Consider the following 25,517-nt stretch of genomic DNA (forward strand, 5'->3'; position numbering starts at 1 on the left):
ATTGATAGATTTGTGTTAGGTAAGGGTAAGGGGAGCAAAGGCAGGTAAATGGAGTTGAGGTATAGATCAGGCATGATCTAACTGAATGATGGAACAGGCTCAAGGGGCTGAGTGGCCTACTCCTGCTAATATGTTCCTAAAGGTGTTTTACCCTCTGTATTTAAAGAAGAGGTATGAAGGACTGAAGGAATACAAAAGAAGTCATAGAGTAACAACTCGCAGAAAACGTAGGCCAACGTAAAGTGGACAGAGACCTGGCAAAATGGGCTTCTACCCCTTTATTCCTGGCCTTTGTGCCTGGAGTATATGCATTTCTCAGGGGCAAAGGTCACAGAAATCAGCCCTGATGTGCCACTATGGTGGGAACGGTAGCATAGTGGTTATGTTACTGGATGAGTAATCCAGAGGCCCAGCTGGCAATAGATTGGGAGATGGGGAAGTGCAGAGGGACCTGGGTGTTCTTGTGCACCAGTCACTGAAGGAGAGCATGCAGGTGCAACAGGCGATTAAGAAGGCAAATGGTATGTTGGCCTTCATATCAAGGGGGTTCGAGTATAGGAATAGGGATACCTTACTACAGCTGTACAAGGTGCTGGTGAGACCGCATCTGGAGTATTGTGTACAGTTTTGGTCGCCCCATCTGCGGAAGGATGTTCTTGCCATGGAAAGAGTGCAACGGCGATTCACCAGGCTGATACCTGGAATGGCGGGAATGACCTACGAAGAGAGATTAAATAGTTTGGGCTTGTACTCACTGGAGTTTAGAAGATTGAGAGGGGATCTCATCGAAACATATAAAATTATGGCAGGCCTGGACAGGCTGAATTCAGAGAGAATGTTTCCAATGGCCGGGGAGCACAGAACCAGGGGCCACAGTCTAAAAATAGCGGGCAAATCATTTAAAACAGAGATGAGGAAGAATTTCTTCACTCAAAGAGTGGTGAGCCTGTGGAATTCCCTGCCACAGAGGGCTGCGAAGGCTAATTCAATAAATATTTTCAAGAGAGAATTGGATATATTTCTGAAGGCTAAGGGGATTAAGGGTTACGGAGAAAAGGCGGGGACGGGGTACTGAACTGGTAAGATCAGCTATGATCTCAGACGAAGATCAGCCATGATCTCATTGAATGGCGGAGCAGGCTCGAAGGGCCGAATGGCCTACTCCTGTTCCTATCTCTATGTTTCTATGTTTCTATGATCTGGAGATATGAGTTCAAATTCCCCTACACCAGGTGGGGAATTTAAATTCAATTAATTAAATAAATCTGGAAGAAAAAGTTAGTATCAGTAATGGATGAAACTATCAAATTGTCATAAAAACAAATCTGGTTCATTAGTGTCCTTTAGGGAAGGAAATCTGCTCTCCTTACCTGGTCTGGCCTATATGTGACTCCAGACCCACAGCAATGTGGTTGACTCTTAATTGCCCTCTGACATGGCCTAGCAAGCCACTCGGTTACAAAGAAGTAACTTCACATCAGTAATAGGAAATTATTAGGGAATTTTATAGTTTGGGGTGTATTTCCATTCTTTGTTCATTTTCCCCAAAATATACTACGTACTTCACATTTATCTATGTTGAACTACATTTACCACATATCACTCCCTTAACCTGTTTGTGTTCTGCAGACATCTCCTGTATTCTTCATTGAGGACATTAGGGAATACTTAGAAAGGCGCTTATCTGGGTGTTCTTAGATTTCATATATTGGGTATATTTGGACATTTGCATTTGATAAAGTGCCACATTAGAGATTTTTTGAACATTATGCCCACAATATTAAATGTAAAATGGGGGAATGGACTGAGGGATGTCCAAGGATAGAAAGCAGAGGAATAAATGGATGTTGCTTAGATTTGGAACATGCAACCAGTGGTGTGTTCCAGGTACATATGTCAGGATTTCACTTGTTCTCACATACATAAAGTGACATAGAGGGACTAATATCAAAATTTGCTGATGGCATCAAATTAGGGGTACGGCAAACTGTGAAGAATGCAGGAGGATATAGGCAGTTTAGCGGAGTGGGAAGATACAAGTCAAATGCAGATAAAATGTGAAATAGCACATTTTTAGAGAATGGAAAGATACTCTAAGGTTGTGAAATTCTTAATGGCATGGAGGGACAGTGATCTAAGAGTGTAGACATACAGATCTTTCAAAGCAAGACTGCAATTAGAAAATCCTATAGAAAAGGGCAAATTGAATTCTGGGTTTTATATATATGACTACTAAATAAAAAAAGCAAGGAGATGATGATAAACCTGCACTAGACATTGGTTCAATGCTGTTGAAGTACTGTATGCGGTTTTGGGCACCCTTTTCTAGAAAGGATATTGGAGTGATGGAAAAGTTGCAACATAAATTAACTATGAAGATATAGTTATGATGAGAGACTGGGATAAATTAGGGCTGCATTCACTGGAGAAGAGAAGATTAAGGCAGTCTAAAGGAAGATTTCAGTCTATTCAAAGAACTTGAGAGAGTAAATAGTGAGAAATTATTTAAACTGGTCATGAGTGGGTAACACAAGGGACAAGCTCAGGATCGGTACCAGATTCACAAAGAGAAAGGTTCGAAAGACATTTTCATACAAAGGGTTATCAGAATATAAAATTAATTACCACAAGTAAATCTAGGAGCTCTAGCCTGAACCTCCCTGTCCACCACAGGAAACTTAAGACAGCTGCTGCCTCGTGCAAGCTCACTCACTCACTGGTTACAACGGTGCAGCGATGGCTGACAGATGTTCAAGATGTCACTTGTGCCAGCCTAGTTTGGGCAAGGGGAGCTTGCCCTAGGAATGTGAACTTCGGAGTGGCACCTGATGTTTATAACTAGCGCACTATAATCAGGTTGGTCGACAAATCAGGGTACGATAAAAGCTAATTATTCATTTTTTTAAAGTCTGCGTCCTGTTATCGATATCATGCACACACTCTTATTACAGCTAATGCCTGAATCAATTGATAACCTACCTGCAGGCTCCACACTCAAGCGTTCCATTACCCTGGTGACACACTGGGCTATTAGCGATTCCCTTTTTATGGCACTCGCATTCACACACAAACTCCAGAGCAACTTCTACCTTCTCAGTAAAACCCAGTGGTTTGATTTGAACAGTTGTCTTCTGCCCATTATTTGGGCATTTTTTTGCTGTGATACTTATGGCGAAGCTCACCTGGAAGGAATGGCGTGACATTTTAAAAATACTTCTTATTTCAGGTATTACAAGGGAAAATGCTTTTGCTGCATGGACTGATCAGCACCGCCAATATTTATTTATTGAGAAACCAAAGGTGAAGGGCCAAGACCCATAGTGCAGGAATCTTCAAGGTTCAAAAGAGTAAAAAGGAAGAGTTGAATTAAGAAATGTTGATTAAAATACACTAAGCTTGAATATTAGAAGCCTGAAGGCTGTAGGAAGAAGGAAAGACCGAGGGAGGCAAGAAGTTCCACCATGTTCAGGTCCTGGGGAAGAATAAGTTAGAATGAAAGACATTGTGATTTCAACACAGTGAGAATGTAGGGAGAAGAAAGAGTGTGTATGGCAGTCTATTCACAGATTAGGAGGAACCAAAGTATCAGTTAAATAGCTTTGTTATACTAACATTTAATAAGGCAACATAAAGTGTTAAAATTAGATTTAAACCAGTCACATGATGGTGGCATCCCACGTTAGTCCTCCAAAGCATTGTGTCATATTGTGTGAGAGGATGCAAATTTCACCACTTCTCGATAGGTAGCAGTGATCTTAACTGCTCAACTTTGGTAAGGCATCATGTATCTTCTAGCAGCTATGTGTATAGCATTATGCGAGACCTAGGAGCCAGTCTCGGGGGGGCGGGGGTGTAATCTTCTGTATGCAAAAATTGGAGATACAAAATGTTGCATTCGAGCATGGTTGTCCAAAGTACTGTGTTGCTGCCATATTGTAAAAAGAGGTACACATCAAATTTTGGACGTTATTATGATAGGGGAGATTTTTTTGTGTCTAAATGGAAGAAGATCAGGCAAGTTTATTAAGAGCTGTACACTCCGATCTGCTTGATTTTCTGATGTTCACTGCACCCAGGCAATCCAGTGGACCTGGGCACATACCCAGGATAATCTCCCAATGGAAACAAATTCCTCTTCACTCCATCTGGAGAATTGGTGTTCCCCAGACACAGTGCGGAAGAAAAGACTGCAGTCAGTTCACTGCCATTCCTCACCCATGCTGCGCTGGGCTGGGCCTATCTAGGTTTACCCAGGTGATGCAAGCAGGTGCGGTTTCCCGCCTTAATGAGGCAGGCGGAGTTGCTCCTAACCTCCCTCCTCATTTTGCTGTATTCATGATCATCGGAAGGGTTACCTGAGAAAACCTAGTGCAAGGGCCTGCTCTGGGACCCCCGCAGCCCTGGGGGTCTGCAGGGGTCATGGGAGCGGGCTGAGGACTGAAGAGCACAATCAGGTATGGGAAGATTAGTCAGTTTTGAGTCCCCCAAGATTACCTAAAGGCCTCATAACCGCCTGGCTGCTGTTGGAGATATATGGGCCTGAATTTTAATCGGGAGGCAAGTTGGGAGCGGGGGAGCTCGGAAGCGGTCACATCGGGGGATCCACTGCAGCAGCACGGGGAGCCAGGAGTAGCAGATTGGGGGGGGGGCAGGAGTAGCAGATCAGAGGACCAGGAGTAGCAGATCAGGGGGTGGGGGGGCAGGAGTAGCAGATCAGGGGGCCAGGAGCAGTAGATCAGGGGGCCAGGAGCAGCACGGGGGAGACCTCGTGGGGGGTAAAATCAGAGGCCTGGCCGGGGGTGGGGGGGATTGGAGGCCTCGAGGGGAGGGTCTCCAATAACAGGGGGTGGGTTAGGCAGGGATGCTGGATCCAGGAGGTAAGTGTAAAGCTAACTACCTCCTGGATCCAGCAGTCCTCGCCTTACTTTAGCTGGCGGGTTTCACGAGGCCTGCAAAACCGGACCAGCTATAGTTAAATTTAAAACGGTGGTTAAATCTGAGGCACACTAGCCTCATTATAATAATATTTAAATGGAGATCCGCCTCCTGGCCAGAAGTGGGCGGGTTGGAGGCAGGTTGGGGCCGGGATTCAGATGTTTAACACTTTAACTTCCCATCTGACCCAACCGTTTTTGGGGGGTTAAAATTCTCCCCTCGGTGTCTTCCGGGAGCACAGCGCACAGTTTCGGGCTTCCAGCTGCACTCCTGTTTTTTCCGATGTTCAGACCCAAGACCTAGCCAGGGTGAGGGTCTGTGTCTGCAGTGCACTTGGACCATGCGAATGTCATGGGCCTGGAAGTGTGCAGTGTCTTCCATTAGGACGGGCACAGGGACAGTGCACCTCAGATGCAATGGGGCTGTCAGGTGTCCAGCAGGCACCCGTACACAAACACTGGCCAGGATTCTTCTGCTAGTACATGGCTCTCGATAGCCACACCGCGATTACGTCTCTGGTGTTGTTACTCCTATGATGCCATCCTCATTTATCTGAAATTAAATTCTGCCGACCAAAGATAGAGAGATCACATAGTAGCACGAGATATATCGCAGTAAGCTGAAGTAAAGTGGTAAGGGTTCTCTGTTTGACCCCTATGTCACACCACAGTGCCTAGTTATTGGGAAAGTAAAAGCACACTTTGGGGAAGTGAGATATGCTTAAGAGAGGCCAGAGATGCTGAACCCAAGAGAATATCTAACATCAAAACCCAAAAGATGCAACAATCCTGGGATCTTGTCTCTCTTCTCTGAACTCTTTCTGAGGCAACACACACATCATGCAAAAGAAAGTCCCAAGAATTTCAGTGAGACATGGCAGAATGTTAACTTCTCTATTGGGGCATTGATTCCAGCCAAAGCCCAAAGGGATCAAGGGGTATGGGGAGAAAGCAGGGACAGGGTACTGAATTTGGATGATCAGCCATGACCTCATTGAATGGCAGAGCAGGCTCGAGGGGCCGAATGGCCTACTCCTGCTCCTATCTTCTATGTTTCTATGTGGACCAGATCTGATAATAAGGCATTTCTTCACTTCCCAAGTTGTGCACCACAAGTGCATCATTTCCTCAGGACAGTTATTGATCAAGTCTTTGACAAGATTGAAAGGCAAGCATACCCCATATTCATTGCAACCTTAAATTTACACTGATACCTTACCTCCTCGCCAAGTTGAATGCCTAAACATTTCCTGCCATTTTCCCCTGTATGAATGGTATTATTCTTACAGTAGGCTGTATAATGTATTGACACTCCTTCTGGCAATTTGCTGTTCTCCAGGATAACCTCGGAAGATAAAGCCTGTAAAAAAGGTGGAAACATAACCACCGCTGGATTTCTAAGTATTGGACCGGTACAAGAAGTTGAACTGATTTTGATGCACAAGTCACTTTAATGGTCAGTACTTACATGATAAGCATTGAGGATTAACCGGATTACATTACTGGAGCTTGATGTCCGAATTCCCACTTCAGATTTTGGAATGAGATCATGGAGTGCCTGTTAATATAGAGAAACAGTATTGCATTTCCAGATTATAATGGGCTGCAGATATAATGATAATGGTAAGTTCCTCAAAAGCTCTCTTTGTGAATAAAAGATCGCAACAGAAATGGCATAAAATTTTGAAACAATGAGCTATGAAGAGTGATGTAAAAAGACTACTGAGCACTTGGTTTGAGTGTAAAACAAGGCTTTAATCAACTGTTTCACAACCATGAGATTTCTAGTTACATCACTAGTTCCTGGTTACAGAAACATCCTGAGCAAGCTGGGCCCACGCCCAAGTATTTATACTCCTTGGACGGCGCCACCAGCAGGCCGTCCAGTGTTATTTCATGAGTCAAGATAAGATTCATGACAAAGAGCTTAAGGGAGCTAAATATATTCTCAGTGGAAGCAATAAAAATGATTAGTATATAAGATTTTGAAAAAATACTTTCCTTAATCCGCCCCATACTGTCAAAGTGGCACTTTCACCCATTGCCCAGCCCCCTTGAGCTCGGCTTAGTTTCCCGGGTTGGGGTCATAATGTATTCATGGCAAGCTCCCAGCAGCATCTCCAACAGCAAGCATAGAAACATAGAAACATAGAGATAGGAACAGGAGTAGGCCATTCGGCCCTTCGAGCCTGCTCCGCCATTCAATGAGATCATGGCTGATCTTCGTCTGAGATCATAGCTGATCTTACCAGTTCAGTACACCGTCCCCGCCTTTTCTCCGTAACCCTTAATCCCCTTAGCCTTCAGAAATATATCCAATTCTCTCTTGAAAATATTTATTGAATTAGCCTTCACAGCCCTCTGTGGCAGGGAATTCCACAGGCTCACCACTCTTTGAGTGAAGAAATTCTTCCTCATCTCTGTTTTAAATGATTTGCCTGCTATTTTTAGACTGTGGCCCCTGGTTCTGTGCTCCCCTGCCATTGGAAACATTCTCTCTGAATTCAGCCTGTCCAGGCCTGCCATAATTTTATATGTTTCGATGAGATCCCCTCTCAATCTTCTAAACTCCAGTGAGTACAAGCCCAAACTATTCAATCTCTCCTCGTAGGTCATTCCCGCCATTCCAGGTATCAGCCTGGTGAATCGCCGCTGCACTCTTTCCATGGCAAGAACATCCTTCCGCAGATGGGGCGACCAAAACTGTACACAATACTCCAGATGCGGTCTCACCAGCACCTTGTACAGCTGTAGTAAGGTATCCCTATTCCTATACTCGAACCCCCTTGATATGAAGGCCAACATACCATTTGCCTTCTTAATCGCCTGTTGCACCTGCATGCTCTCCTTCAGTGACTGGTGCACAAGAACACCCAGGTCCCTCTGCACTTCCCCATCTCCCAATCTATTGCCATTTAGATAATAATCCACCCTCCTGTTTTTACCCCCAAAGTGGATAACCTCGCATTTATCCACATTATAGTGCATCTGCCACGTATCCGCCCATTCCCCCAACCTGTCCAAATCGCACTGTAGCCTCCTGACATCCTCATCAGAGCCCACCCCTCCTCCTAGTTTAGTGTCGTCAGCGAATTTGGAAATATTGCATCCAATTCCCTGATCCAGATCATTTATATATATTGTGAACAGCTGGGGTCCCAGGACAGATCCTTGCGGCACCCCGCTGGTCACTGCCTGCCACTCCGAAAACGAGCCGTTTATTCCAACTCTCTGTTTTCTATCCGCCAGCCAGTTCTCTATCCACGTTAATACTTTGCCCCCAATCCCATGAGCCTTAATTTTGCATGATAATCTTTTGTGTGGAACCTTATCGAAGGCTTTCTGGAAGTCAAGGTACACCACATCCACTGGCTCTCCCCCATCTATTTTACCAGTTACTTCCTCAAAAAATTCCAGCAGATTAGTCAAACACGATTTACCCTTTGTAAATCCATGTTGACTCTGTCCGATCCTTTCCCCATTTGTCAAGTGCTCCGCTATTTTATCCTTAATAATGGACTCTAGCATTTTGCCCACAACCGATGTAAGGCTTACTGGTCTATAATTCCCTGCTTTCTCTCTACCCCCCTTTTTAAATATTGGGGTAACATTAGCTACCCTCCAATCCACGGGTACTGTTCCCGAGTCAATGGAGTTCCGGAAGATGATCCTTAGAGCATCTGCTATCTCCAGGGCCACCTCCTTAAGTACCCTAGGATGTAGTTTATCAGGCCCCGGAGAGGAACACTGACCATGAAGAAAATTGAGGTGCTGCTGCAGCACAGGACCACTATTGCAGCACCAGAAGAGGCAGAAGGCCACTTTAGGAGCAGAAGTGTAGGTAGGCCTCGCTGCCTAATTTTCCCCACTGTTCAATCGCTATTCTGCCTGGTTTAGGGGTTGGGGGTTAGTTAGCAAGGGAAAATTCAAGCCATAGTGTCATAGAAACTGCAGCAGCGAAGTGGGCCATTCGGCCATCCAAATCTCTGCTGCCCGTGTCCTAACTCGCACCAAGTCCCATTCCCCCCGTCACCCCTGTGCTCACTGGCCTTCATTGGCTCCCGGTTAAGCAGCGCCTCGATTTAAAAATTCTCATCCTTGTTTTCAAATCCCTTCATGGCCTCGCCCCTCCCTATCTCTATAATCTCCTCCAGCCCCACAATCAGGTCTTTTTCCGAGTGGCAGGCAGTGACTAGTGGGGTAACGCAGGGATCGGTCCTTGGACCCCAGCTATTCACAATATATATTAATGATCTAGACAAGGGAACTAGATGTAATATCTCCAAATTTGCAGATGACACAAAGCTGGGTGGGCGTGTGTGCTGTGAGGAGGATGCCGAGAAACTCCAGAATGATTTGGACAGGTTGGGTGATTGGGCAAAAGCATGGCAGATGCAATATAACGTGGATAAATGTGAGGTTATCCACTTTGATGGCAAAAACAGGAAGGCAGATTATTATCTGAATGGCAATAGATTGGGAGAAGGGGAAGTGCAACGAGACCTGGGTGTCCTTGTGCACCAGTCGCTGAAGGTAAGCATGCAGGTGCAGCAGGCGGTTAAGAAGGCAAATGGTATGTTGGCCTTCGTAGCGAGAGGGTTTGAGTACAGGAACAAGGATGTCTTGCTGCAGTTGTAAAGGGCCTTGGTGAGACCACATCTTGAGTATTGTGTGCAGTTTTGGTCGCCTTATCTGAGGAAAGATGTTATTGCCATGGAAGGAGTTCAGCGAAGATTCACCAGGCTGATACCTGGGATGGCAGGAATTACGTATGAGGAGAGATTGGGACGATTGGGCTTGTACTCGCTGGAGTTTAGAAGAATGAGAGGGGATCTCATTGAAACTTATAAAATTCTGACAGGACTGGACAGACTAGATGCAGGAAGGATGTTCCCGATGGTCGGGGAATCCAGAACCAGGGGTCACAGTCTAAGGATAAGGGGTAAGCCATTTAGGACAGAAATGAGGAGGAATTTCTTCACCCAGAGAGTGGTGAACCTGTGGAATTCTCTACCACAGAAGGCAGTAGAGGCCAATACATTAAATATATTCAAGAAGGAGTTGGATATATTTCTTAAGGCTAAAGGGATCAAGGGGTATGGGGAGAAAGCAGGGACCGGGTACTGAACTTGGATGATCAGCCATGATCACATTGAATGGCGGAGCAGTCTCGAGGGGCCGAATGGCCTACTCCTGCTCCTATCTTCTATGTTTCTATGTTTCTAACTCCACCCCCCCCCCCTCGAGATATCTGCGCTCCTCTAATTCTGCCCTCTTGAGCATCCCTGATTATAATCACTCAACAATTGATGGCCGTGCCTTCTGTTGCCTAGGCCCTAAGCTCTGGAATTCCCTGCCTAAACCTCTCCGCCTCTCTACCTCTCTTTCCTCCTTTAAGACACTCATTAAAACCTACCTCCATCACCTGCCCTAATTTCTCCTTACATGGCTCGGTGTCAAATTTTTTGTCTTGTAATACTCCTGTGAAGTGCCTTGGGATGTTTTACCACATTAAAGGCGCTATATAAATACAAGTTGTTACTGTTGCTGGTTCCAGCTCTACAACTGATAGGATTAGAGTAGATCCTATTTCGTATCCCTTTCTCCAAATCCTTTTATATTCCTTGTTTTTAAATATTTATCCAATTCCTTTTAAATAGTGCTATGGTCTCTACCTCAATGCCATTTGTGCTAAAGCATTCCCTGATCTAATAACCCAATTTGTGAAACCATTTCTTCCAGTTCCCACTTCATTCTTCTAGTGATAATCCTGAATCTAAGGTCACTTATTACCGATTCACTAGCGAAAACAGTCCATCACTGTTGAAACCTTTCATAAGTCTCTATTAGATTAAGCCTCCTAACCTTCTCTGTTCCAGTAAAAAAGCTCCAATTTTTTTTTTAGCCATCCTTCTTAACTATTACCTCCTATATCTGATAGCGTTCTGGTGAATTTTCACTGTTGTTTTCCATGGCTCTAATATCATCATTCCTTTAAATGAGTGCTCAAATCAGCATGCAATACTACAACTATGGCCTAATCAATGTATTGTATAAATACAGCATCACTCCCTTGCTTTTGGACTAAATGCCCCCATGTAAAAAACCCAGAATCCCATTTGCCTTTTTACAGTCTCTTCTACCTTCACTTCCACCTTTAAAGGTCTATGTAGCTGCATTCCTTGGATCTCTCTGTTTCTCCATTCTGTTAAGAATCTTACAATTTAAAGTATACTTCCTTTCACTGTTCTTTTCCCAACATGTACAACACATTTCTCTGCATTGACCTGCACCCGCCACACATCTACCCGCTCTGCTAACCTATCTGTGTCCTCCCGCAATCTCCTGCATTGTTATCACAGTTTACCATCCCTGCCATGTGGACAGGTAATAATTTTGGTACATCTACTCTTTTGGTATTGTAGAAATGGAGACGTTTTGAGCAGAATACAGAATGGCAAGTGAAGTTAGCAACAAACTAAATGTACTTCCAGAGATAACGATTTCAATTTGTGAGTTTATGGAATAGACAGACATCTAACACAATTAATTAAGACTCAATTGGAGTTTTCAGAGCTAAAGATTCCATATTCAATAGGGAGGGCAAGGGTTTGTCATCAAGAGAAGAAGGTGAAAACAGTCTGTTAATCCTGAACATGAACAAGCAGTTGGGTGAGCTAGCTAGACTTGTTCTCAGATCAATATCAGAGGATCAACAGGGGTATTGTACTTATCCAGTGGATTATTGCTGCCTGTTTAGAATTGTCCTATAATATTATCAGGATCATTCTAACCTTTTAATCTAAAAAAAATCTCAAACACCCTTTGTCCCAAGAATTCTTTAGCTGACAGTTGCTACTACGAGGAAACAGCGATAACATTCACTGTTGTATTTTTAAGGCAGTTTGACAAAAATGTGTTTAAATTGGAGCCATTCAAGGCTCATTGCTTTTTAGCTGAGAGCAATCAGCTTTTAAGTCTCTAACATTATAGCTCTAACTACTAGTGAACATTAAAGGTTTTCCAAGGAGATCTTATTCAGCGATACAAAAAGTCACTCATTTTAAAAATGACCTTGTAACCAAGGTGACTGAAACTGCAAAGCCACTGAAACTGTGAACCAGTCCTGGAGCTCAATGTACCAACATGTAAGGTTTGGAGATCTGTTACATGTTCAGCCTAACAGCAGGTAGTGCGATGATGTGGAATGTGTGAAAACAATACAGGAGAACGACAGCACACCGACCTCGCCCTCTCCACCTTTATGATAGATGTCAACCCTTACCAATAATGTCAGTCCTTTATCTAGCCCAATACTTCTATTTCCACTAAACATTCTATACTCTCTTAGCTCCATCGCCTGCTTGTAGGCAATTTGCTGTGATGCCAATATTTTCATTAACTTCATGCAGTACTGTAGTTTATTCCGTCAATTAGCATAAAGCTTAGCTTTTAACTTTTTATTGCCATATTTGAATCTTTTATTAAAGTTGCATTCCTTTTATTATCCTGAATGTCTTTCCTCATACCTGTCAGTTGGCAAAAAATCCTTGCTTTTATGTTCACCGAAGGATTGATCCTTTACCCCAGCCCCATCTAAGAACTGTAGTTTCTTCTGCCTTAAAAGTCTAACTAGCTTCAATCTAAAGAAGGCAGCACCATTGAAATACTTTCAGAAACAGGTAATAGAAACTATTTCTGATATAACAATTTACTAAATTATTTCACGATAAACTATTTACTTATTTACAATTAGAGCTATATTAAATAATAAAAATCATTGGCTTTTTCTCCCAGTTATGTATGATAAAAGCTGGAGTACATTGGGTGTACAGTCACATGCCAAAGAATTCAGATATCAAACAGTGTAGTTTAACAACACTTGACTTCTAAAATGGGATGCCAGTTGAAAACGCTGCTATATATAGCTGGGGGGGCCCGGCATTGCCAGGGCAGTTTAGAGGGCCGCGCAGTTGATGGCCGCCTGCTGCCGCTCCCCCGCTCTGTATCTCGGGCTGCGCGGTTGACGGCCGCTGCCGCTCCCCTGCGCTGTGTCTCGGGCCGAGCGGTTGTGAGGCCCGGCCTGAGTGACCCCAACTCACCTCGCGCTCCAGCGGGATGAAGCAGCTGCCCCGCTCACTGTTGAGGAAAAGCAGGGGAAAAAATGGCGGCGATAATTTCGGGAGGCTGCAGGATTAGGTCCCGCCCGTGATGCACTGATTGGTCAACCATCAGGTCATTGAACTGTAGGATTGGTCAACCATCACGTCACTCAATGCTAATGAGCAGTAGGATTGGTCAACTGCTAATGAGCGGATTTTTGAACGTTTTTTGTATACTGTCCGAACAATTTTTGTCTGACCAAAAAGTAAATATGCCTATGACACTTCCCTGATCATAACCTTTCTTTTGATATAACATATGTGTAGGTACGCTCTATAACTTTTGAGTGTATAGCGGACACACAGACAGACAGACAAACCAACTGCTTTATATATATACTAGCTGGGGAGCCCCGCGTTGCGAGGGCAATTTTGGGGCGCGAGGGCAATTTTGGGGCGCGAGGGCAATTTTGGGGCGCGAGGGCAATTTTGGGGCACGAGGGCAATTTTGGGGCGCTTGGTCTCCCTGCCCCTGTGTGTCCCCCCTCTCCCTGTCATGTCCTCTCCCTGTCCTATCCCACCCTCCCCTGTCTCCCTCCCTCCCTCCCCTCGCCCACCCGCTCCCCTCCCCACCCCTCCCCACCCCCGCTCCCCTCCCTCCCCCCGCTCCCCTCCCTCCCCCCGCTCCCCTCCTCCCCTCCCGTCGCCCACCCCCACCCCCTCCCCCTCCCCCTCCCCTGTCTGTGTCCCTCCCTCCCCCGCTCCCCTCTGTCCCTCTCTCCGGCCCATCCCCCTGCCTACCTGAGGTCCGGTGCCATTGCCAGAGCGGGAATGCTGAGCGGCAGCCGGCGCCGGGAGCAGGCTCTCACGGCCGGCGCATGCGCGGTCAGTGCGGCCGGCGCATGCGCGGTCAGTGCGGCCGGCGCATGCGCGGTCAGTGCGGCCGGCGCGAGCGCCCCGCGATTTCCAGAGGCTCGCGCGCCCCCGCGATTTCCCGAGGCTCTCCCCCCCCGCGATTTCCCGAGGCTCTCCCCCCCCCCGCGATTTCCCGAGGCTCTCCCCCCCCGTGATTTCCCGAGGCTCTCCCCCCCCGCGATTTCCCGAGGCTCTCCCCCCCGCGATTTCCCGAGGCTCTCCCCCCCGCGATTTCCCGAGGCTCTCCCCCCCGCGCGATTTCCCGAGGCTCTCCCCCCCCCATTAAATTGTTATTTAATTCCCTAACACATCATTAAAATATTTACCTTATTTCCCTAACACAGAGAAAGTGTGGGGGAAAAAATCGTGAAAAATCAAGATGGCGGCCACTCACCTCGGTTCAGAAGGATAAGGCCCGCCCACACACGCACCGATTGGTCGACCGGTCAGGTCACCGAAGCGTAGGATTGGTCAATCGTCGAGTCACTCGACACTCAACTGTAGAAAGACCTCGACGTCACACGGTCGCTAATGAGATGCTAATGAGCGGAACGCTGAACGTTTTTGGGATACCGCGGGCGGGATTTTTGTCCGGCCGAAATGTAAATACGCCGATGACCGGTCTGGAATCGCAAGCTTTCTTTTGAGGTGACGCGCGCGTCGGTACGCTCTGTAACTTCCAAACGTATAGAGACCAGGCGGACAGACAGACAGACAGACAGACAGACAGAAGAGCCGCTTTATATATATAGATATATAAATAATAGATATATATTATGAAAGCAAAATACTGCAGATGCTGGAAACCTGAAATAAAAACAGAAAATGCTGGAAATACTCAGCAGGTCAGGCAGCATCTGTGGAAAGAGAAACAGAGTTAACGTTTCAGGTCAATGGCCTTTCGTCAGAACTGGAAAAAGACAGAAATGCAACAGGTTTTATGTTTCATATATGGAAGCACTTGCAATTTCACAAAAGAAATATTACCAAAGCTGAATTTTAAAATCAGACAGCATATATCAGTGACTCAGACCGCAGTGACATGGATTATTACTGTTTTATTCATTGCTACAGGGAAAAAATACCATACAAAGTAAACAGCAATCCATAGAGGAATTTTCAGTAAACCTTGTTTAGTCTGCAATGACACTGGTCTGAATCTGTTGAATTACTGGCTTAAATTCATAGATGCCAATATTGTTTGTTTTGTACAAGGTAGTGATTTCTTTTAGAAATATTTAATACATACAGTTTAGAGTTTATTATATAATGAAATTGGACTTCACACTTGTGTAACCTACTCCCTCTTCCCAAAACAAAGCAAATATTGGATTCTATGTACAAATCCATTCCCTTCCTGAAATTACTTTTAAATGATACGAATGGATTCTGAGTAATTTATATTGGCCCAGAAATTCGGGTCTCCACGAGTGAGTTCGCACGGGGTACTCCCCGTAAGCCCAATGGAAGTGCTGGTTTCGGGCATGCACGGGAAACCGGAACTTCCGTTCCCTTGAAAGAAGGGGTTCACAGGTTGAACGCGTGCGCCGGAGAGGCAGCGCATGCACATTGAACTTACATTTTTTTTCCAGGTTTTTCCGGGAGGGTAAGTCTCCAGGAGTTACACATATAAAAAGCAGGTGCAAGGCCTGCTTTTAACAAGGTAAGTGGTGAATTAATTAAAATTAAAACATTTTTTTCCACAGGTTTATTATTTTTAAATAATTTAAAGAAAATGTAATTAATTTTTTCAAAAATTTAAATTATTGTTTAAAATAGTTATTTTATATAATTTATAGTTATTTTAAAAATGAGATTTAAAAAAAATGTATTTGAAGTTTTAGTGATGTTTTGGGGCTTATAGTATTTATAGGTTTGACAGGTCTTATGAATGAAGCATTCCCTGCTACCATTGGCTCTCCATGGCCCACGTGATCCCAGGGGACACATCGAACTAACTGCGCCCCTGGGATACGCAAGCACTGTGCGCCGGCAGTTGGAGGAGGCCCAGGATCGGATTCCCATGCGGGCCCACAGCTCAACGGCCGGCGCGCTAGGTAAGTGCAGGTCGGAGGACATTAAGGACTTAAACAATATGAGCAAGGAGAAATGGAGTAAACCAGTGGGAGGAGCTGTTTTCAAGATGGAAGCTGGCACGAAAAGTCCACCAGTTGGGGTTGGGGATTGCTACCGATGTGGCGGGACGAGCCATTATGCAAAGGACTGCAGGTTTGCAAAGGCAAAGTGCCACAATTGTGGAAAAATAGGGCACTTAAAGAAAGTCTGTAAAAGGCCACAGGCCTCCATCCATTACCAGGGAAAGTGCGGGCAGTGCAGAATGCACCGGCACCCACCTCAGTGACTGAACTGAAAGCCTATCTAGGGCTCCTGAATTATTATAACCGGTTTCTTCCAAACTTATCGATGCTGCTGGCACGCCTGCACAAACTGCTGAGAAAGGAGGAGCCATGGCGTTGGGGGCCAGAGCAAGTGAAAGCGTTGCAGCAGTCAAAGGAGCTACTTCAGTCCAGCAGGGTGTTAGTGCATTACGACGAGAAGAAGGAGCTGATAATGTCCTGCGACGCATCACCCTATGGAGTGGGGGCAGTGTTGGCCCACCGCATGCCAGATGGAGCGGAAAGGCCCATCGGGTTTGTTTTACGCACGCTCACAGCTGCGGTAAAGAACTATTCACAGCTTGATAAAGAGGGGTTGGCCATTATATTTGGAGTAAAGAAATTCCATAAGTACATATATGGGAGGAAGTTTGTAATCAGTACTGACCACAAGCCTCTTATTAGCTTACTGAATGAGATGAAAGCAGTGCCTCAAATGGCATCACAGAGAATAATGAGATGGGCAGTAATACTAAGAGCCTATGAATATGTGATCACGTACAGAGCCGGCAAGGAAAATGGGAACGTGGATGCTCTCAGCCGCCTGCCCCTCTCAAAATCTCCTCGCAGTACTTCCCCTGAGGAGCACGTCCTGATGCTGGATCAGGAGATCAGTCCCCTGATGACTTCAGCGCAAATCCAGGGCTGGACAGCCAAGGACCCCGTTCTGTCAAGGGTCCGTGAGTATGTGTTGAAAGGCTGGCCAGATCACCGTGAGGGACCGGAGTTCGCGCCGTACAGACAGAGACAGCACGAGCTCAGTGTCCAAGATGGATGTGTGCTATGGGGAGCACGCATCATAGTCCCAGAGCGGGGACGCTCTACTTTGATGGAACAGTTGCATCAATCGCACCCAGGAATGACTAGAATGAAAGGACTGGCTAGGAGCTACCTGTGGTGGCCTAACTTGGATGCTGAAATTGAGTCAAAGGTAAAGTCATGCACTATATGTCAGGAACAGAGGAAAGCACCTGCCGGGGCACCACTCCATCCCTGGGAGTGGCCCAGCAAACCCTGGAGGAGAATTCACATAGACTATGCGGGACCTTTTATGGGCAAAATGTTTTTGGTGCTGGTTGATGCTCACTCAAAGTGGATCGACGTTTATCCAGTGAGCTCTGCAACGACTGATGCCACACTGAATTGTCTCAGGAACAGCTTCAGCACGCATGGTATTCCAGAAATGATTGTATCCGACAATGCACAGTGTTTTGTTAGTGAAGGGAGCAAAGAATTCATGGTAAGGAATGGAATCACACGTCACCTCGGCTCCATATCACCCAGCCTCAAATGGGTTAGCCGAGCGAGCCATGCAGACTTTTAAGGAGCTCATGAGGAAGAGCTCAGGTGACACCCTGGAGACCAAGCTCAATAGAGCCTTGTTTAGTTATCGTATAACACCCCAAGCTACCACGGGGCTTTCTCCGGCTGAGTTGATGATGGGGAGAAAGTTGCGGTGCACGTTAGACCTGATACACCCAGATCTCAAAAGCAAGGTTGAGACAAAACAAACAAACCAAAAAGCGTACCATGACAAACATACTAAAGCTCGCCATTTCGCCATAGGGGACTCTGTGTACACCCGGAACTTCGGTTATGGACCTAAATGGATACCAGGACTAATCCAGGACATTACAGGACCTGTGTCGTACTCAGTGTTACTAGGGGATGGTCGAGGGGTTTGTCGGCATGTGGATCAGCTTTTCAGCTGGCAGCAGGGGGAACTGCCTCAGATGGAACAAAGGGCAGTAGAGGAGGCTGTTCCAGGACCCAGCACGGCTTATAAGGTGCCAGTGGACACTGGTACTGCCAGGCCACAGCGGGACAGAGTAAAACCAACATCAGAGACTACTCCAATCTCAAGTGCGAATGAATCTGAGAATCCACCACAAGTGGAATTAAGACGTTCACAAAGGATTTGCAAGCAACCAGAAAGACTTATACAAACCTGTTAAATTAGTCAGGGGTTAACCATGGTTAGAGCATACTGGTTAGTTAAAACGTAGTACCTAGTAAGGGTTATTGTTTAAGAATTGCGTACGGCAATCTTAAGGGGGGAGGAGTGTGGTAACCTGGGAGGTTATGTGTAACCTGATCCACCAGGTGGTGCTGTGGCAATTGCTCTCCTGAGTTAAGTCTGATCTGTACTGGTTGTACTCTTTGTTTTTGCTGCCTCATGGCAGAAGCTTTTATGTGCAAGTGTTGATTAAACCATGTTAAGGAGTTAACCTGTGTCTGTCTCCATCTATGGCCAGCTCAAGATGCCACAATTTGAAAACACATAAGCCTAGACTTAAGCCTAGTCTTTCCAATTGAGGTGGCAGGACCTGGCCTATGCTCACAACAAGGGATGCATGCCTCCCACTTCCCTTTGACTCTGGCCGAACATCCAGCTCTGGGATTATTTACATAGCAGAGCAGGCTCACCGGCCTCTACCAGGGAGTGCTACCGAAACGGGTGGAGTTTTACAGTGGAGGCCTGTCGCAGCGTAGGGATGATGGCAGTCTCCAAGATGTCAGTCAAATGAGCCAAATTCTTTTCTAAATTTTAATGGCCCAGAAATTCCAGAACGGGGCTTGCAGCGCGTGCAAGCCCCGTATTTGCACTTACCCCGCGCTCGTGCCGATCAGCTTCTGGGACGCCTGAACTTGCAGAAATAGAAAGCACATTCCCGGGCAGCGTATGACGTCACGCCGCCCAGGAGTGCAGCCAGCGCGAAGCCAGGAGCGTGCAGTGTAAGTGAGACACGCCCCTTGAGGTCTCAGTTTCACTGGACACGCCCCCAATGTTTCTGTCAAGCTGCTAAGGATTTTTACATGCAAAGCAGCAGTTTAAATAGGTTTTTGGAAGTTTGTTGAAGATTTTGGTAACTTTTATAAACTTTTTAAAATGTTTACATTATTTTGAGTAATCTGAAGTAGTTTTAAAGAGAATTAAAGCAATTTAAAGACTTTTAAAAGCCCTAAAAGAATTTTTTAAATTCCATTTATTTATTTAGCAATGTCGTCGTCATACGTGTCTTCACACTGTTCCCTTTGGGGAACTGTATGAAGTGGTGGAAGGATTTATGGCCATGATTAACGCTCATTCCGTGACCGTAACCATCTTTGAACCAGCCATTAGGGCGGTTAGTCCTATGGCGGGAGGGTTTTACGGGCTCCCACAAGCTATACAAGGAGGGGGGGCCACCCACACCCACGGACGCAAATATCCCACTGGATGTCAACCCAGAATTTAGAGCCGGAGCTCCGACTCCACTTGCCGGGACTGTCTGGAGCGGGGTTCGAAACCCTACCCTGATCTGGCCCAGCGGCGGGGATCCTACCGCTATGACAAAGGCCCAATCCGATTAGCAACGTGAAATGGCAGCATAGGGCTCCAGTCACGGGGAGGGAAAAGGCGCAGGAAACGTATGGGTGTCACCTTTTGTGCGGAGTGGGCCTTTTGCGTAGCAGTAAGCATCCCCGCCGCTGGGCCAGAAGGAGTAGGGTTTTGAACCCCACTCCAGACAGTCCCGGCAAGTGGAGTCGGAGCTCCAACTTTAAATTCTGGGTGGACATCCAGCGGGATACTTGTGTCCGTGGGTGTTGGTGGCCCCCCCCCCTCAGATGGGTTGTGGGAGCCCGTAAAACCCTCCCGCCATAGGACTAACCACCCTAATGGCTGGTTCAAAGATGGTTACAGTCACGGAATGAGCGTTAATCACGGCCATAAATCCTTCCACCACTTCATACAGTTCCCCAAAGGGAACAGTGTGAGGATACGTACGATGATGACCTCTTGCGCAATGCACCTCCTTGGACCCTCAGTCGCAGATGCGAGGGGGCAAGTCGTGCAATTGTTAAATTTTTTATTTTATTGACATGTAAAATGTTGGCCCAGTAATTCCCTTCCAAATGCGCTAGTACGGTCGGGGTACTTAAGCATCTGGCCGGATGAAATGCCGGTTTTCAGCATGCACAGTGCATGTGGGGAAAACCGGCATTTCCTGTCCTCTGAACGAAGGGGTTCAGAGGCAGAACGCGTGCGACTGCACAGGCAGCGCGTGCGCAGTATAATTCGCCGCTTTCATTAATGCTTTCAGTGAGGTCCAGTCATTACAACTTACACATGAAAAAAGCATGGGTACAGTTGCTCCAGAGGCTGCGGAGGAAGATATTTCTTATCGTGGAGCTTCTGAAAGTATGTATGTCTGTATATATTCCTTTGCGTGTTATGTATATATTCCTTTACTTATGTGTATGAATGTATTATTTAATTATGACTTTCAGAGAAAGTAACTTATTGGAAAATCATAATTAAAAACATACATTCATACACATTAGTAAAGGAATATAAAACATACATACATATACGTAAAGGAATATATGTGGACATACATACATAACTCATTCTCACATTCCATTCACACAGCCACAATTGCTCCTTCTACCTACCGTTCTGAAAACCCGTTTAAAAAAAAAAAATTAAAGTTTAAAACTTACTTAAAATTTCTTAAAATAACTTCCCTCCCTTTCCCAAACCTAAATATTGCATTTCATAAGCTCCTCCATAAAATATATCTCCTTCCCCAGCCAATGAACAACTTTACACTTGCTTTTTTCACGTGTAAGTTCTAGGGACTTACCCTCACTGAATCCATCAGTGAAATCTACAAAGTTCACTGCGCAAGCGCTGCCTGTGCAGTCGCACGCGCTGTGAATAGACCTCGGGTCTGGAAATGCCGGCGTTCCCCGCATGCGCTGTTCCTGCTGAACGCCGGCATTTCCAACGGTCAGATGCGTGAGTAACCCGACCGTACTCACGCTTCTGGCCTGGAATTTCTGGCCCAATAATTTCTTCAGGAAGTCTGTGCAAATGATTGCGCAGGTTCTGATTAACAGAAAAAAATGTTTTTGTCCTTTCCACCAACTTTTGAATTCTGGATAACTAGGCTTAATAGGCAGCCCTTGCATGCCACTTTCTAATGATGCTAGGAAATGCGTCGGAGAATGTATTTCCCTCTTTTGCGTGTAGTTTAGATGCACCCACCTACATATGGGCAGAAACATTCAGTCTCTATTGGAACCAACTCCAAGGAAATGGGGAGGAGGCGCAGGAAGACAGGGGTGGGACAGAGTGCATCCCCGAGCAATTTTCCAGGCCTGTCAGTACCAGGTCCACATCTGGATTTTCAAAAGGCCTTCGATAAGGTACCTAGACTGATAGACAAGGTCAGAGAATGCGGAGTCAGGGGACAAATAGCAGAATGGATTGCTGGCTGGCTTCAGGACAGAAAGCAGAGATAAGGAGTAAAGGGTAGCTATTCAGGGTGGCAGAAGGTGGGTTGTGGTGTTCCACAAGGATCAGTGCTGGGACCACTGCTGTTCATAATTTACACCTAGGAATCAAAAACACAATTTCTAAATTTGCAGATGACACCAAATTGGGGGGGATAATCAATACTGAGGAGGACTGCAACAAGTTAGAGGAGGACTGCAGCAAGTTACAGGAGGACATGAATAAACTTACAGAATGGGCATATAATTGGCAAATTAAGTTGAACACAGATAAATGTGAGGTATTACATTTTGGTAGGAAGAATAAGGAGGTCACTTATTGGAGGGTGTGAGTCTAGGTGGGGTAGAGGAACAAAGGGATCTCAGAGTACAAATACACAAATCACTAAAAGTTGCAACACAGGTTAGCAAGGCCATAACAAAAGCAAACCAAGCACTAGGGTTTATTTCTAGAGGGATAGAATTGAAAAGTAGAGAAGTTATGCTAAACTTGTATCAAACCTTGGTTAGACCACACATAGTGTATTGTGTACAGTTCTGGTCGCCATATTATAAAAAGGATATAGAGGCACTGGAGAGGGTGCAGAGAAGATTTACAAGGATGATACCAGAAATGCGAAGGTATACATATCAGGAAAGGATGAACAGGCTGGGTCTCTTTTTTCTTGAAAAAAGGCTGAGGGGTGACCTACTAGAGGTCTTTAAAATTATGAAAAATTTTGATAGAGTAGATACAGATAATGGCCCAGAAATTTGGGTCTCCACGGGTGAGTATGCACGGGGTACTCACCCGTAGGCCCAATGAAAGTGCCGGTTTCCTGCATGCACTGCGCATGCGCGGGAAACCGGCACTTCCGTTCCCCTGAACGAAGGGGTTCAGAGGTCGAACGTGTGTGCAGGAGGGACTGCGCGTGCGTATCGAACTTCGGTCTTTTTTACAGGCTTTCCCGGGAACGTAATCCTGCAGAATTTAGAAATGTAAAAAGCAGGCGTAAGGCCTGCTTTTTACAAGGTAAGTGGTGAATTAATTAAAATTAAAACATTTTTTCCACAGGTTTATTATTTTTAAATACTTGAAAGCAAGGTAAGTTTATTTTTAGCCCCGTTAGAAAATAAAATTATTTTTTTCAAAAATTTAAATTATTGTTTAAAATAGTTATTTCATGTAATTTATAGTTTATTTAAAAAATGTGATTAAAAAAAAAAATTATTTGAAGATTTAGTGCTATTTTGGAGCCGTAGTATTTATAAGTCTTGACAGCACTTCCTGTCAGACTTATGAATGGAGCATTCCCTGCTCCGATTGGCTCCCCATGGCCCACGTGATCCCAGGGGACGCATCGAACTAACTGCGCCCCTGGGATATGCAAGCACTGCGCGCCGGCAGCTGGACCAGGCCCCGGATTGAAATTCCATGGGGGCCCACAGCTCAACGGCCGGCGCGCAAGATAAGTGCAGGTCGGGGGCTTACACCCGCAGGAAGCCCCCGACCTGAATTTCTGGGCCAATGTTTCCACTTGTGGGGAAGAGCATAACTAGAGGCCATTGATATAAGATAGTCACCTAGAAATCCAATAGGGAATTCAGAAGAAACTTCTTTACCCAGAGAGTGGTGAGAATGTGGAACTCACAACCACAGGGAGTGATTGAAGCGAATAGTATAGATGCATTTAGTGGGAGGCTAGACAAGCATATGAGGGAAAAGGGAATAGAGGGTTATGCTGATAGATTTAGATGAGGAAAGATGGGAGGAGGCTCAAGTGGAGCATAAACGCCAGCATGGACTGGTTGGGCCGAATGACCTGTTTCTGTGCCAGATATCCTATGCAATGTAATCCTTTGTATGTAAAACAACTGCAGGCAGTGAGCCAGAATATCTAGGCTTTCTTACCTTGTAAACATCCTTGAACTCTTCTTTAACAGCAAAAAAAAGCTGGATTTTATTGTCATTTAATTTTTGTGCCAAATGAGCAATGGATGGATGATTCTGTAAATAAAAAAAGTTCCAGAATTTGCATGATTGCAAAATACAAAAAATACAAAATGCACAACACCAACTTTATTATTGATATTTGTGCAAAATGACCACATTAGACCAATTCCCAACCTAAACAACATTTTGATTTCTACAATTTAATCTGTTATACTACATCTCACAGGGCTGCAAAACATCTTACTGATTCAATGCAGAAAAGACACACGTCCAGCTGCATCACTGGCAGGGTTGCCAACTCTGGTTGGACATCTTCCTGGAGGTTTGATCATGTGATATTTTATCACGTGATGTTTGATCGCGCGGCATTCGAACACGTGACACTTGATCACATGACATTTACCTACTGTTTGCGAGTGTTATTGCATTTACTTTAGTTGAGTGTCTCAGTCTCACCAGACACCAAATAAACTATTTGTCTTTTTGTTTTGTAGAAGACAAAGATTTCAGTGAGATGAATAACAACATAATTTATAAATCAAGAACAAAAACATTTTTAGAAAGATTTAGGATAAGTATTGTTTAAACAAAACTACTCTCGTGATGTTTCTACAGTATCGACTACAATGAGAAACACCCAGTAAATTCCAATGATTCTACAGAAACATCTTTGATATAAGTAACTTATAACTAAGATTTTGTGCAATTTTACGGCTTTTTACAATACACGGCAAGTTATAAAAATAGTAAGTAAAACCAAAACTAAATCAATTCACTGACTCCCACACCCCACCGCAGAAACCCAGCTTCAGGGAGGTGTGGCTCAGTCCTCAGGGAGAGCCACCAAAGCTGTCTGACTCCGTTAATAAAACACATTATACAACAGAGCACAGCACAGGCTGACATGAACTGCCTGCCGCCCCCACCCCCCCCAACACCTGCTGAGTTAGTCCAGCCAGGGACTGTGGCCGGTGGCTCCTCCCCATCCTTCCCTCCTTCAGTCACTGGAGACCAGTTCACATTTAAAGGACATCTGGTCTGCTTCCCCTCCTCACCCCGCTCTTATCGATTCAAATGTCGATCCCGATGGCCCAATCGCGAATGTTGTAGGCTGGATTGGTTGGTAGACAGAGCAGAGAGAACAGAGTTAAAAGTCTCAGGCAGAAGATTTCCTCTTGATGGTTTAGCTCAATGCCATAACTTCACTAGAGAAAGGATGGAGAGAGAAAACAGGGAACTACAGGCCAGTTTGCCTGACATCAGTCATTGGGAAAATGTTGGAATCCATTGTTAAAGAAGTGGTATCAGGGCACTTAGAAAATCATAACACGATTAGGCAGAGTCAACATGGTTTTATGAAAGGGAAATCGTGTTTGACAAATTTATTAGAGTTTTCTGAGGATGTAACTAGCAGGGTAGATAAAGCGGAACCAGTGGATGTAGTATATTTGGATTTCCAAAAAACATTCGATAAGGTGCCACATAAAATGTTATTGCACAAGATTAGGGCTCATGGAGTTGGGGGTAATATAATAGCATGGATAGAGGATTGGTTAACGGACAAAAAACAGAGAGTAGGGATAAATGGGTCTTTTTCTGGTTGGCAGGCTGTAACTAGTGGGGTGCCGCAAGGATCAGTGTTGGGGCCTCAGCTGTTTACAATCTATATTAATGACCTAGATGAAGTGATGGAGTGTAATGTATCCAAGTTTGCTGACGATACAAAGCTAGGTGGGACAGTAAGCTGTGGGGAGAACACAAAGGCCGCAATTTTGCAAATGGATGCGGCTTGGGAGCGGGTCAGCTGGTTTCCGGGTTCCAGTCCCGCCCCCAACTGCATCCAGCCCACGGACGTGATTTTACATTGATTGGCCTTGTTAAGACCGCCCTGCAGGCTTGCCGGCCAATTAAGAGGAAGCTGGTCAGATTATGTCATTTGATGACGTTTCGTCTGCCG

At 45.4% G+C, this 25,517-nt stretch overlaps 1 protein-coding gene across 3 annotated transcripts in view; it reads right to left on the reverse strand.

Moving 5' to 3' along the window:
* The window catches only part of LOC147117050 (integrin beta-1-like), a 166,022-nt gene that overhangs the window by 27,103 nt on the left and 113,402 nt on the right, over positions 1-25,517 (reverse strand). For all 3 annotated transcript variants that reach the window (XM_085987645.1, XM_085987646.1, XM_085987647.1), the window contains exons 8-11: positions 23,519-23,614; positions 6,403-6,492; positions 6,154-6,294; positions 2,980-3,182 (exon numbers count right to left, since the gene is read on the reverse strand). In XM_085987645.1, the coding sequence (XP_085843771.1) occupies positions 2,980-3,182; positions 6,154-6,294; positions 6,403-6,492; positions 23,519-23,614 (530 nt within the window). The remainder of the gene's footprint in view (positions 1-2,979; positions 3,183-6,153; positions 6,295-6,402; positions 6,493-23,518; positions 23,615-25,517) is intronic.

This window comes from Somniosus microcephalus, chromosome 5 (genome assembly GCF_052327205.1).
Source record: "Somniosus microcephalus isolate GS21.2 chromosome 5, FLI_Smic_1.0, whole genome shotgun sequence".
Classification (NCBI taxonomy): Eukaryota; Metazoa; Chordata; class Chondrichthyes; order Squaliformes; family Somniosidae; genus Somniosus; species Somniosus microcephalus.